This window comes from Seriola aureovittata, chromosome 22 (assembly GCF_021018895.1).
Source record: "Seriola aureovittata isolate HTS-2021-v1 ecotype China chromosome 22, ASM2101889v1, whole genome shotgun sequence".
Taxonomy (NCBI): Eukaryota; Metazoa; Chordata; class Actinopteri; order Carangiformes; family Carangidae; genus Seriola; species Seriola aureovittata.
In genome coordinates this window covers 12,178,347-12,190,986 of record NC_079385.1, presented here as the reverse complement: position 1 = coordinate 12,190,986, position 12,640 = coordinate 12,178,347, and the positions used below count along the sequence as shown (strand labels likewise).

Sequence of the window (12,640 nt, the reverse complement as noted above, 5' to 3'; positions counted from 1 at the left end):
CAGTGTTCATGTCCAGAGAGGCGGGGTCCACTTTGTACAGGGAGTCCAAACCACTTTTTTTGCATCTGTATCGCTGTTCTCTCAGATGGAGGATGTTGTGAAGTCGTCTGAATGAGCTTCAAACTGAACAAAAAGTCCTAGAGTTGATAAATCAGAAGAAACTCTCATTGAGTAATAATGTTTTTGCATTTAAAAAAAAAACTTTGTTCATGCATAAGAGTGGTCCTGTGTTCAAACTGAAATTTAAGAATCATCTTTCATGTGATTTTTTTCAGTTTCTACACTCACTCAAGACAAGTTGGAACAGGTGAGTGACTTTGTTTGCTTCCAGTTTTCTTTATGCCACAGTGCTGTTCTGAAATCCTTGTAGTTTAATGCATTTTTTAAATTCATTTTCATGTAAAGTGATGAGCACATAAGTGTGAAAAGTATGTATTGCACAGTACATTCAAAAATGAGATAAAAGTGGCATAACAGCTAAAAAAAAAGGGGGGGTCTCATTGAAAAGATTATGCCTTAAAATAAATTAATTCAAGAGCTTTATGTTAAACTACAGTATTTATTCTTGCAGAGGTGGTGCACCACTGAGGTACTCACATGTTTATTTACTATACTGTAAAGGCTGTTACAGTTGGTCAGTTTAAACCTGAGGATATTTATTTACCAGACTTGGCTAAAATGTTTTTTTTTTTCTTTTTAAAAAATAATTGCAAGTGCATAAAAAGTGTTTGTATGTTGCTGTGCATAGACTTTGAAATGTAATCACTATCCACTTAATCCAATTCTATCATGTCTCAGACAGAAGGTAGGGAACCATGACATGTAGGTTACCTAAAGGAAACTCAGGAGAAGCAGAGAATATGTAGAAAGCATAAGTTAGTAGGAGCAGGTGTCACTGTCTAGTATCAAGTTGTTTCACTATTGCTTTAGTTATAGCCCCTGTCCTTTAATTCCAGTGGCTCTCATTTGTCTGGAGGTGTAGAAATCTTTCTCTTCTATAACTCATCTGTTTGTTTTTAATCAACATCCTCTCCTTTTGTGATCGGTATAGATTTAATAAGGGGGAAATCAATAAAGGATAACAGCCTTTATTTGCTTTCATATCAACAGCATATAACAAACTGGAGATTTTTAGGGTGGTGGCAAAACTTTTTCGTCAGAGGTGTAGTGCAGAGAAAATTTGTTGTGAAAAATCAAGTGTTCATCCATGTTGGGGGGGGGCTAAGATTTCCATCATCAGTGATCTGGGTCAGTGGGGGAGGAGAGGTCCCACAGCTGTTACAGACTGCTGGTGTGTGCGTGGATATACATATGTAGTGTGTGCAGGGATGTCTGTTTGCCTGTGTTTGTGTCACAGTCAGTCTCTCAGCTGTTTGTTATTAATCTGAAGCCTTTCTGCAGCATTATGGCTTTGTGTGCGTTTGCCAGGTTGTTTTACTACGTTTTCATTTCCATAACAGCATGAGCAGATGTTTTACCCTCTCTATCCCCCCCCCCCCCCCCCCCCCCTCTCTCTGTGTGTGCATACTTATAATATATCAAGGCATGTTAGCTTGTTTTAGCTGTGCACATTAGTTGTATTTGCCTCACACGCTATGGTCGGTGTGTTCACTGTCTGCATGTGTTTGTGTGCAAGTCTCACTCTGCGTCCCTGATATGTAGTTAAATGTAGTTTAATGGCCTGTGTGAGCTCTAGACATCACTTGGCAAAGCAAAACACAAAATCACTTATCCAAACAATTTATACAAAGCTGAGCAAAATAGTTTGTAGTATGCAGCCATGAGGTTGTGAGAATGCAGATGTTTTGAAGTGGCAACAGAAATTGCTGACATATTTTTTCCTAAATAAATTGGAAAAATAGCAAAAAATGAGAGCAGATACTTGACCCTACAGTCACTTATAGACTGTTGGATTTGAAATATGCGACACATTTGCAATGTTTCAGTACTCTGTCTGCGTGTGTGTGTGTGTGTGTGTGTGTGTGTGTGTGTGAGGCAGTGAGTGACCACTAGATGTCTCAGTGTGTTCATATTATAAGATGGTGTCAGTAAAGTGCGTCCTCCTCATATCACGACTCCCATCCCATCTTTTGCTCCTCATCCTCTCTTCTTCCTCTCATCCTCCTGTTCCCCTTCATTTTCACCTTTTCCCTCTTTTTGCTCTTTTCCTCTCCTCTCCTCCCATCTCTTCTTTCCTTCCCTCTCCCCCATGGCCGATCACTTCAGATAATTCTTACTGGTGACACCTTTTCCTCCATCCATTTCTCAGAAACAACAGACACACGGAGAAAGATTAAGCAGGAAAGTGAGGGAGGATTGGAGAAGTAGCAGGTGAGAGAAAGCCTGATGAGAAAGATTAAGGGAAAAAAGAGGGAGAGAGACACATAACAAGAAAGAAAAGCAGGACTGGAAAGGCAGTAGGTCAAAGAGTGTTAGAGAAAGATAAGGGAAAGAGAGAGAGAGAGAGAGAGATTGTGTTTGTATTAATGTGTGTGAGAGAGGGAGAGGGAAAAGGATGGGGAGAGAAAAGGAGAGATGGAGGGAGGAGGGGTTTAATCCTGCCTGGATTATGGTATAAACTGGTACTGGAGAGCAGGAAGAGATATGCTGGAGAGAGAGAGAGAGGAAGTCCCACTATCTCTCCATCCATCACTCCATCCACCTTACTCTCTATCCAGTAGCGTATTTGTGCCCCAGTGCTGCGCAAGTTTGGTTCTGGATCCACGAGGATGTGAGGTCAGAAGGAGGGACGGCAGAATAATCTGAAGTTGCAGCAGGATTTTCTTTTGGCAGTGTGAGTGTGTGTGTGTTGGATAGTGTGTGTCTTGGGAATACCACACTGCCTGACAACAAGGACTGAACTCGTGTGAAGACAGAAGTTTACCAGGACATCCCAAGTCTTCCTGGCATCCTGTAGATCCAAGAGAGGGGAGCATGGAGGAGAGAAGAGGATGACGGGAGGAGTAGAAATTGGATTAAGAGGCGTAGAGAGGGAGGTGTAAGAATATGGCGAGACTCTGTTGTGACTCCTGGTGCGAAGAAGTGACCTTTGACATTGAAGACAAACACTTTCCAGACTTTTGTGTGTGCCGGGACATCCAGCTCAGCTGACATCAAATCAGCAATCGGACACTTTTTTATTCATTATCAGTCATCTTTGAACTTTCTGTCAAGACCCGCATGCCTCAAAGGACTGGTTTTAAAGATTTGGCAACATGACATAGTGAGTAATCTTCTGTGCCATTCTGTCTACAATAATTTGGAGAAGTATGTTAATCTTCCTGCAACCCACTTTTAGGCTTCAGCCTGTGTTTCTTTTAAATTAGCATCCTAGCAAATGGGAGAGTTTCAATCTTTGGTCTCATAAGAGAAGCAGCTCTTAAGTCTTTCCCACTTAACGACTGTGGCTTCTCAGTATCGTTCTTGGAAGCCAAGTTGAGTCTTAGTTCTGTGACTGCTCTCAGGATGACATGCTTCATCTGTTGTCGGATGTTGTCGCTGAGCTTTCAGGATCCTTTGCTCCTCATGGGCAGGGTTTGGGAAAGTCACAGATTCTCTCCATGTTGCGATATATACTGTCTCTGGATATGAACTACATGAATGTCTTCCAGAAAACTGAATTGGATCTTTACTTTTTTACAAACTACTTTACCAGGCAAGTTGACAAAAAGTGAGTTTTTTTTTTTTTTTGGGCCCATTAGTTCTGAGTGAGTTCTAGATTTGCTCCTGTCTGTTAGATTCATAGAATAGATAGATAGAATAGTTTCATTTCAGAATTAGATCTTATGGTACAGTTCCCCTCAGGTCTGTGGGGCTTCATCTCATCTTTTAGCTTCGTGTTTTGGTTTTGCAGGCTGTAACTTTACTTGTTTTTGGTTCATTCTCATCGCTCTAATCAGCTCTGATTTCCTACAGCGCTCTATCTGCTCACCAACAGACTACAGACAGACAAAGTTAGTGACTAGTTAATGAGTGTAATTGAGGATTAAGCTGCTTAAGAGCCAGGAGTTGGTGGAGACCAAAAAAGAGATCTAAAAGGAGAGTGAATGATCCTAATGTTGCTACGTATCTGCTCAGTGAGTGAGGTAGCAGTTAGCTAACAAGTCTGCTATTTCACTGACAATCAGGTTTTAATCAAAGTTGGTATTTATAAGAATTCATAGTTATAGCACTTCCACAGACAAGGTCCTTTTACTTTTGAATCATGAACTTCAGGTTATGCTTCTTTTTTTTAATCTAAGAACAGTAATTACAATTCTTTAGATTAATTAATTAAATTCACGATTTTGCCATCTTTAAAGGTTTTCATTCATTAAACATGTCAAAGAAAACCGCAACACATCTGCATGCACTTCTGGCAGGATGCTGCCACTGTCACTATCCAGAGAAAGAATCCATGCAAAGATGCTAGAGATTGATCAAATGTTCACTAATTTCCAAAAACGTATGACAGAATGTACTGAAAGCAAAGAATCAGAGCTGCTGTAGTTAGAAAACCAATCACTCAGTTTTTGTTCCAGCTAGTTTGTGCAAACTCAGTAGTTGTTGGTTGTTTGAGGTCCTCCCTAAACCCTGACAGAACCCTGACAGACTGTAACCACGGCATCATCAGCAATTTGCCCCCCCCCTCCCACCTCCCAAATGACATGACAGTCACCAGGTAGTTCATTACACCTTTACACGCTCCCTTCTCTGTGTTTGCACTGTGACCTGAGCACTTCTAATCTCACTTTGCACTGTCCTCATTTCATCCTTTTCTTTTTGGAGCCAGTGTGCAACAATAGCTTGGACTGATGCAGATCGCAGCAGCTGCAGGGATGAACCGCTGGGGTCTGGGAAACGCTGGGAATGCCTGTAAATCGGGCAGAAGTGGGCCGCACAGGGGGAGGCTGATGATCCTGATGTGGATAATCTTCTTCAGCTCGCTGTGCCTGATGGTCGACGGCCAGATGAAGATCCCACCAGAAACGTGAGTACAGTTGCACCAGGAAACACTGACACCGACTTTTTACCCTCATGGACTGAACCATCAGGAGGGAGTTGACTTGTCCACCCTTTCCACTAAAGTTTCATCAAGGCATGAAAAATTGCTTCTCCATCATTTCACTTGCACCTGCACTTTCATCACTACAATATACTGCATTGAATCAGTGAAATAAATGAAAATATACAGCTTTTATCTGCATTCACCTGATCAGATACTATTATTTTATTCACCATGTGTACTATGATTGCATCCCTACTAACATCAGGACACAATGGGTTGCCATTTAGTGGTTAACACAAGTTAGATGACTGCAAACCTAATGCTTTAATAAGACGTTACCTCAAGAGTTGTAGCAGGTCATTTTCAGTGCGGGCACCCTGGCATGCCAACATGCAGCTTTACCCGTGTTGAAGCTATGCCTCGCATGGATGAGTCAATGGTGTTCTTTCTATTTTGGCCGATTACTCCACACAGATACATATGGGCCATATGGGCACCTGTGGGGTATAGCTAACTGCCAAACTATCATACAGCTTCTCTACAGCTACAGCCAAATATGTTCAAGTTGATGTGTGAATTTGGCCTTTAATTACAAACAATGGATAGATATCATTAAAAAAAATATATATGGTGGTTATTTTACTTCCTGTTTTTAATTAAACATTTTATTTTGGCATAGTAAACTGGGACATTTAGAATGAAGTCGTACACACTGCGACATGACTGAAAACTTCTTTTTCCACCATTTTGGTCCAGACTGAAATACCTGAACAGCAGCTGGATGGATGGCCGTGAAATTTAGCACAGACATTAATGATTCCCAGAAGATGACATTCATGGCTTTGGTGATCCCCTGATTTTTCCTTGAGCGCCACCACAAAGTTGATATTTATGGTTTTGAGAGAAATGTCTCAGCATCTGTTTGACGAATATTTGGGTCTTTCAATACTTTGGTTTATTACTGAATACCTGTAAAACTAAAGAGACTCTAATTATCATGCTAATCTAAGATGGTGAACATGGTGAACGGTGTACTTGCTAAACATCAGCATGTTGACATAGTCACTGTTGACATGTCAGCATGTTAACATTTAGTTCACCAGTATCCCTCACACATCCCATAACATGGCTGTAGACTGTAATGCTGACCGTATATCAGGCCTCGTCATTGGGTTTATTTTACTGGAATTTTTTTTATACAATAGACATACACATACGATACAAAGATGGTGTCTACAGAAGGGACTTACAGTAATTCATAAAGCCTTTTCTCAGCTGAATCGTTCTTTTGGGAGTGAAACGCTGTGTTTGTTCTCCAGAATCCAGACGAGGCTCTTTCCCCTGCAGTTTTCAAACCTCCTGCTGACTAAAAACACTAACAGATCGATACTGCGCTGTCAGTCTCTAATAGCCTATTAACTGTGTGTCTGTGTGTGTTAGTGTGGAAGGCGCTGAGAGGGACGGGGGAAACACAGACAGATACAAGAGCATTTTGCTTGTATACTCGCACTGACTGGCTGCTGTGTGTTTGTAGGTGTATGTCAGTGGCCACACATAATGTTATATTTGGTACCAACAGATTTATAAACCAAAATCATAAAACAATGGCTGCTTGTGCAGTTTCAGGATATATTCAGTGTATGTTGAGAAGGGTTTCTGTTCGGACAGTATGTACTGTCACTATTGGCTGGAGTGACTGAGGGAGATTAAAGCTCCAGGGACAGCGGGGTTGAGTAGGCCAACACAGGTCACTGAGCCCAAAGTCCCTCACTCTGCTGGGGGAAGATTTGCCAGCAGGACCCCTCTGGATCTGGAAGTTAGCAGGGCCATGACCGGAACATTTCGGGCCAAGAAGGTCAAATCTTCAGCCTCTGAGACAACATTGCTCGAGCTGCCACGAGGAAAACAGAAAACTGACAATGAGACATTTTGGGCAACAACTCAAATAAAACTCACATAAAATTAGTGGAGATAAGTGTGTGCACACATATCACACTAATGCCGATGTTTCTCCCCAAAGGGAAAAAGATATGATTCCTTCTCAGCTGAAAATGAGAATTTTAAATTTTTCAAAAATCTGAAACTAAAGAAAAATAATTTCCTGGTCACTGAAGCAGTTTCTGTCTTTTGTCCCTTGTAGGGAACAGTACAGAGGTAGTCACTGTGTCACATTTGCTCCACATTTTAAACAGGTTTGGCATGCCACCTGCCTAAGGCTCTGTCTTAATCTGACCTTGTCTACCCTGTACAGTAGTGCTTTGGCCCACATGCACTGGCAGGAGTTTCACACGTACTGTATCAAGCCATCTCAAGTCTTTCTTTTTTTTAACAACTACAATTCTTGTCTCGCTGTCAGAAGAGAAAATCTGCTGTTGAAATAATAACAACCTTTTGAGTCAACCTTTTTTTGTTTAGAAAGTTCTTGACACTGACTCTTGAGAGAGTCTTCACAGTGATCTGACTTACTTCAAGACATGAGTCAAAACCTCTTAAAACGACACCACAAAAGAGCCTCTGTGCTCTCTATCCTCATTTTTAAGAATGAACACACACTCACACACACTTTGCAATGAAGATATCAACAAGTCATCAAGTTACCAGCCAGTTTACAGTACCTGAGGCTGGCAGGCTAGCCGCTACAACCCTGCCTGCTAACTAGCAACGAGCTGGCCAACTCCCCATAGGTTGAGCCATCTGTCACATCCTGTCTGCTCTCTAACCTCTGTTACCTTACCTTGGCTGCATTCACATGGAGGATTTGTAGAATTACTACATGTTATTGAGCACACAGTAACCCCCTGCCCTGGCAGCATGACAGCTTTTATTGTCACCTTCATGGTAATCTCTTTTAATCTGTTATTGGTGAATTCAGGGTAACCTCTTAACATGATTGGCTGTGCACTTTCATGTTCACCTTCTGTTTTATTAGCCTTTATTTTTCAAAATATCAGATTTGGACAGAGGATGATTTATAAACAGGCTTTATCTTTTTCTACAATTAGTTGTTCTTCATTTTGTTACTTAGTAAAATAAGTTTATTCAGTTCATTGTGATGCAAGTAATGGCTTGATTAATGGCCAGGTTGATTTTGATGGATTGTGTGACACTTGGCTGCAGAGAATCCAAACCAAAATCAATTCATTACCTTCACTTTACACATTCATCACTGATCATGTTTCTTCTGTGTCCAGGGTGCAGCAGTGGGCCGTGTCCTTTGGCAAAGACATAGCTGCCCTGTCCACCAGATACTCTGGAGCTAAACTGCTACAAAAGGTATGGGACCACCACACATCCACATATTAACAAATACACACACTCACATTCTGTCAGACAGACACATTATCTGCACAGACTAAAAGCAACTGCATGCATGCATACAATTCTACACAAAATTCAAATGTTTTCTCAGTTTAATTTGTTTTATGGCAACATAGGATGCATCATATTGTGTTTCAGTAACAAACAGACAAATCAGTGGTGTTTAGGGAGAGTGGTGATGGTTGTGGTCAGGATTTAATCTCTTTGCTTGATTATCCCTAACATACATTATAGAGCCAGAGAAGGGACATGTACAGAGGTGGATTGTTGTTGTGTTCCCAGCCTACACTTTTCAGTCTCGGTATATTACTAGCTATCTACAGTTTCAGAATACAGTTGGACCTCACAATGCTCATTTTCTGATCATTTTCACAGCCAAAATTTTCCAATTTACAAATCGGCTTTGAAAAGACACAGATAGGGAGCAAATTTGACGAAACAGATTTAAATGCAGAAAGACAAATGGACTTTAGAGCAGGATATAGTACACATGACATCATCAGATCAGACTGAGATGGTCTGAATTCATCCCTCCTCCCCCTCCCCTGTGCTCCATCAGCCAATAAGAATACGTCCGACTGGCATACATTTGCTGTACAACATCTGCATATGGCCCAGAGACCAATACGATGACACACTTAATTCAAATACACTTGACACATACAAACATAAATGCACAGACACGCACGCACACACATACACACATTGACTTTCTCTGAAAAGATACAAGGAAATCCGACTATTTTTTGCTTGATTAACACGACTTTTTTAAAATTATGCCTTATTATTATGTTTTACAATCACATACAGTAAAAGGTCGTGCAGTTATACTGTAGCCATTTTTGTGTTACTTACCACAGAGACTCTTGAAGAGGATCTGTTTGTGTGTCTTTTAGTAATTAGGATGTGCTGTGTTTCTCTGCATGACACCCTGTAGAATCCCTAGCAGGCCCGTTCACCATCTGCCACACACACAAACACACACATACACACTGTGTGTTCACAGAGATATGCATCTAATGACCATCTCCCTATACAGTGTATATGTATCTTTATCTTTATTTTACTACACAATTTTTCTGTTATATACAGCACAACACCTCCCCCAAACTACCTGCACATATAACTAACCTGCACAGATTTCCTCCAAACAGACAGTGCGCACTCCTAGTTTGTTGTTAATGCTGTATTGTAGACTGGATTAACCTTCACCTGAGGACAATGTCAGTTGGTAGAAACCATTATCCAGAGGGAGAAAACCCACAGAGGATCTAAAATATTGACAAACTTAATCAAGCGGCCCCAGAAGCAGTGGCAGTAAAAGTGACGTTGCTGTAGCAGTAGTTACAGTTGTCATAGGAGGAGTTGCTGTAGTAACAGTGACAGTATCAGCTATAACAGTATTTTTTAAAATAGAAATTCAAACATATTTCTCGTAGTTCATTTCATGAAGCCAGTGGTGTGTAAAACGCATCCAGTGCATTCACTTAATCTTGGCAACAAGAAGCCATTAATCACCCACCTCTGTCTAATCGATGGCGTTCTCATTATCTGTGGAACATTTAGTGACTGTGTCTTCTTGCCTGAGTAAACTGGATAGGATATTAAAAAATGTTGGAGCTGCAATTGAGACTTTGTGGTTATTTGCTGTTGGCTCTTTATCATCCTCTCTCTGTTTTATATCTGTTTGTCTCTCTTATCTCTCTAATTCAATCTGGCTGGCTTTTCTTTACAAGGGAAATTGAAATAATTTCTTTTTCCAAGTTTTCCAGGTTGTTAGAATTTATTTTTGGCCCAACAGCCTAACAAAATTTGTAAATGAGATGTGAAAGGGCTTCTCCTTATCTGGCTGGTATTCTGGGAGCTGGGCATTTTCTATTAACAAGCCTTTTTCTTTGACATTTCCATAACCTATATCACAGTGTTGAGGAAGGGTAATTATCTCAGTGAGGGTAATAGAAAATGAGTCCATCATCACTGCCGGAAATTAACTTTTCGGTCCGCTGGTAACAACATGGGATCCCTTCAATTACATTCATCAAGCTGTTTAAATTAATAGCATATAGTGAACAAATGCACCAGCCTCTAGAAGCCAGAAAAGAACATTTTGTTCAATCAAAGACACTTAGGGTAGAGCTATATGTCCAAACACATTATTTTGAAAACTGAGTGGATTTTTATTTCCTTGAGACCTGGTCAGTTCAGTTTGAATTGTAAAACAAACAGTAAATATTAAAGATTTCATTCTGGCCAATTTCTTTCCACGTTCTCACATCCTCATAATTGTCATGGGGTAATATATTGAAATTATTGTTGTTTGATTGAAGAAAATGACATAACATAAGAATGATCTTACAAAAGCCATTAGAAGAGTTATAGGTCATTGTTTACATGTAGTATTATTGCATTACTGTACAGTGTATTTTCATCATTGTGAACAGGAGAATTTTTTTTCAGTTTTGTTCATTTATTTTATTGTGGATTCATCATTTTAGAAACGGCAGTTGTAATTGGTGTAAAAACAAAAACATGATTAGGATTTCAGTCTTTTTTGATGCCTTTAACTCCATCTTTATGACCATATGAGTGATTTACAAACCATGGATTCCATTAAACCATCTTAATACACAACAGAGTCATGAAAACATGCACAGATGTCAATCAAAAGGCACAGCGTGCAGTAGATGGTTTTCTTGTGGCTTCACTCTGTCATATTGCAGATTAGAGAGGGGGGTCTGGGGAGGGGATGAAGTCAGGGCTTGACCCCCATCTGTACTGCAAAATGTGTGTGTGTGCGCGCGCGTGTGCGTGTGGTGCCTGGTGGTGCTGCCTGTCTGAGTGTGTATCTCTCTCTTTCTGTTTTGTAGAAATACAAAGATGTTGAGAGTGTGGTGAAGATGGAGGAGGTGGACGGAGAGGAGCTGGTGAATAAGTTTGCAGAGGAGATGGAGGGGATGCTCGGGAGGAAGATGAAGTCTGTGAAGGTAATAGTACATTCTATACCATTCATACACGGGCCATTATAGGGGCAGACTGTATCCCTAACTAGTTGTATTTCATCACAGAGGTTAGCAGAAGCAGCAGAGGATGCAGATCTTTACCACGAGTTCAATGAAACACTGGAGGTATGTGACAGCGTGTTTGTTTGCTTTCCATTAATAACCCTTCTTTAGTGGTACTGGGTGGCGTCTATAAACTGTAACAGTGTGGTAAGTCATCGAGCCATAAAGAGAGCAAGTATGCAAAGTTAAGTGAGGTTTTACAGCCCAATCTCACAGAACAAATATAGCTGTATACTGCATAATCCATATTTAAACACATCTTCAGCATTTCATCATATAATCTGTATATAAAGTCACATCAGTTATTCTTTTATCTAGTTTGACTATTATAACTCCCTGCTGGTCAACATGGTGGATGAGGATGGGAACCCACTGTCGCTGGGAGGAGAATTCCCTCTGGAGGAAAATGAACACTTCAATAAACTGCCAGTCAACACACAACTGAGTAACATACAAGTCCCCACTAATGTCTACAACAGAGGTAACATTCATTCATTCATCATTAATTCATCCAACTGCCAGTGGAATATCTATTTTATTTTATTCTTTCTCCCACTTCCTGTAGATCCAGATATTCTTAACGGGGCCTATATGTCCGAGGCTCTGAATGATGTGTTCATCGATAACTTCCAGAAAGATCCAACTCTCACGTGGCAGTACTTTGGCAGCTCTACAGGCTTCTTCAGGCTGTACCCAGGTACATATGCATCTGAGTGTCCTGTATTTAGGATATATTGTGCACGCTTCCCAAAATTTCACTATCTTCAGTTGCATTTTCTCCAGTATCGGTGTTCAGACGCGGTGCAGAAACACCCAGCTGCACAAGACAAACAGTACACTTACACAGCAACTGACGAAGCAGGAAACTGTCAGTCAAACGTGATGACTCAGTCTCAGCTAGAGTACGGCTGCTGATGAGCTCTCTTGTGTGTGTGTGTATGTGTGTGTGTGTGTGTGTGTATGTGTGAGGAGTAATTAGCGGAGGATTTGTGACACAGCTTATTTTACTCATCCACTACCTCATCCATCACTCCCTCATTTGACAGTCTGTCACCATCCATGCTTGCATCCATTTGTTCATCCAGTCATCCATCCAACCAGTTAGCCGAGCAGCAGTTTGTTATCTGATGGTCAGCTTTTGATCAGTCTCTCTCTCTCTCTCTCTCTCTCTCTCTCTCTCTCTCTCCCTCTCTCCCTCTCTCTCCAGGGATCCAGTGGATTCCAGATGAAAATGGTGTGGTCACCTTTGACTGCAGAAACAGAAATTGGTAAA

General features: G+C 40.8%; 1 protein-coding gene across 2 annotated transcripts in view; it reads left to right on the top strand.

Moving 5' to 3' along the window:
* The first annotated feature begins 2,066 nt into the window (after positions 1 to 2,066).
* cacna2d4a (calcium channel, voltage-dependent, alpha 2/delta subunit 4a) overlaps positions 2,067 to 12,640 on the top strand; it is an 87,394-nt gene continuing 76,820 nt past the window's right edge. The window contains exons 1-8 of one of the 2 annotated variants that reach the window (XM_056367489.1): positions 2,067 to 3,223; positions 4,772 to 4,969; positions 8,179 to 8,260; positions 11,173 to 11,289; positions 11,371 to 11,430; positions 11,686 to 11,848; positions 11,933 to 12,064; positions 12,575 to 12,635. In XM_056367489.1, the coding sequence (XP_056223464.1) occupies positions 4,794 to 4,969; positions 8,179 to 8,260; positions 11,173 to 11,289; positions 11,371 to 11,430; positions 11,686 to 11,848; positions 11,933 to 12,064; positions 12,575 to 12,635 (791 nt within the window). In that variant the 5' untranslated portion in view covers positions 2,067 to 3,223; positions 4,772 to 4,793. The remainder of the gene's footprint in view (positions 3,224 to 4,771; positions 4,970 to 8,178; positions 8,261 to 11,172; positions 11,290 to 11,370; positions 11,431 to 11,685; positions 11,849 to 11,932; positions 12,065 to 12,574; positions 12,636 to 12,640) is intronic. The other variant, XM_056367491.1, reaches the window with a different exon arrangement.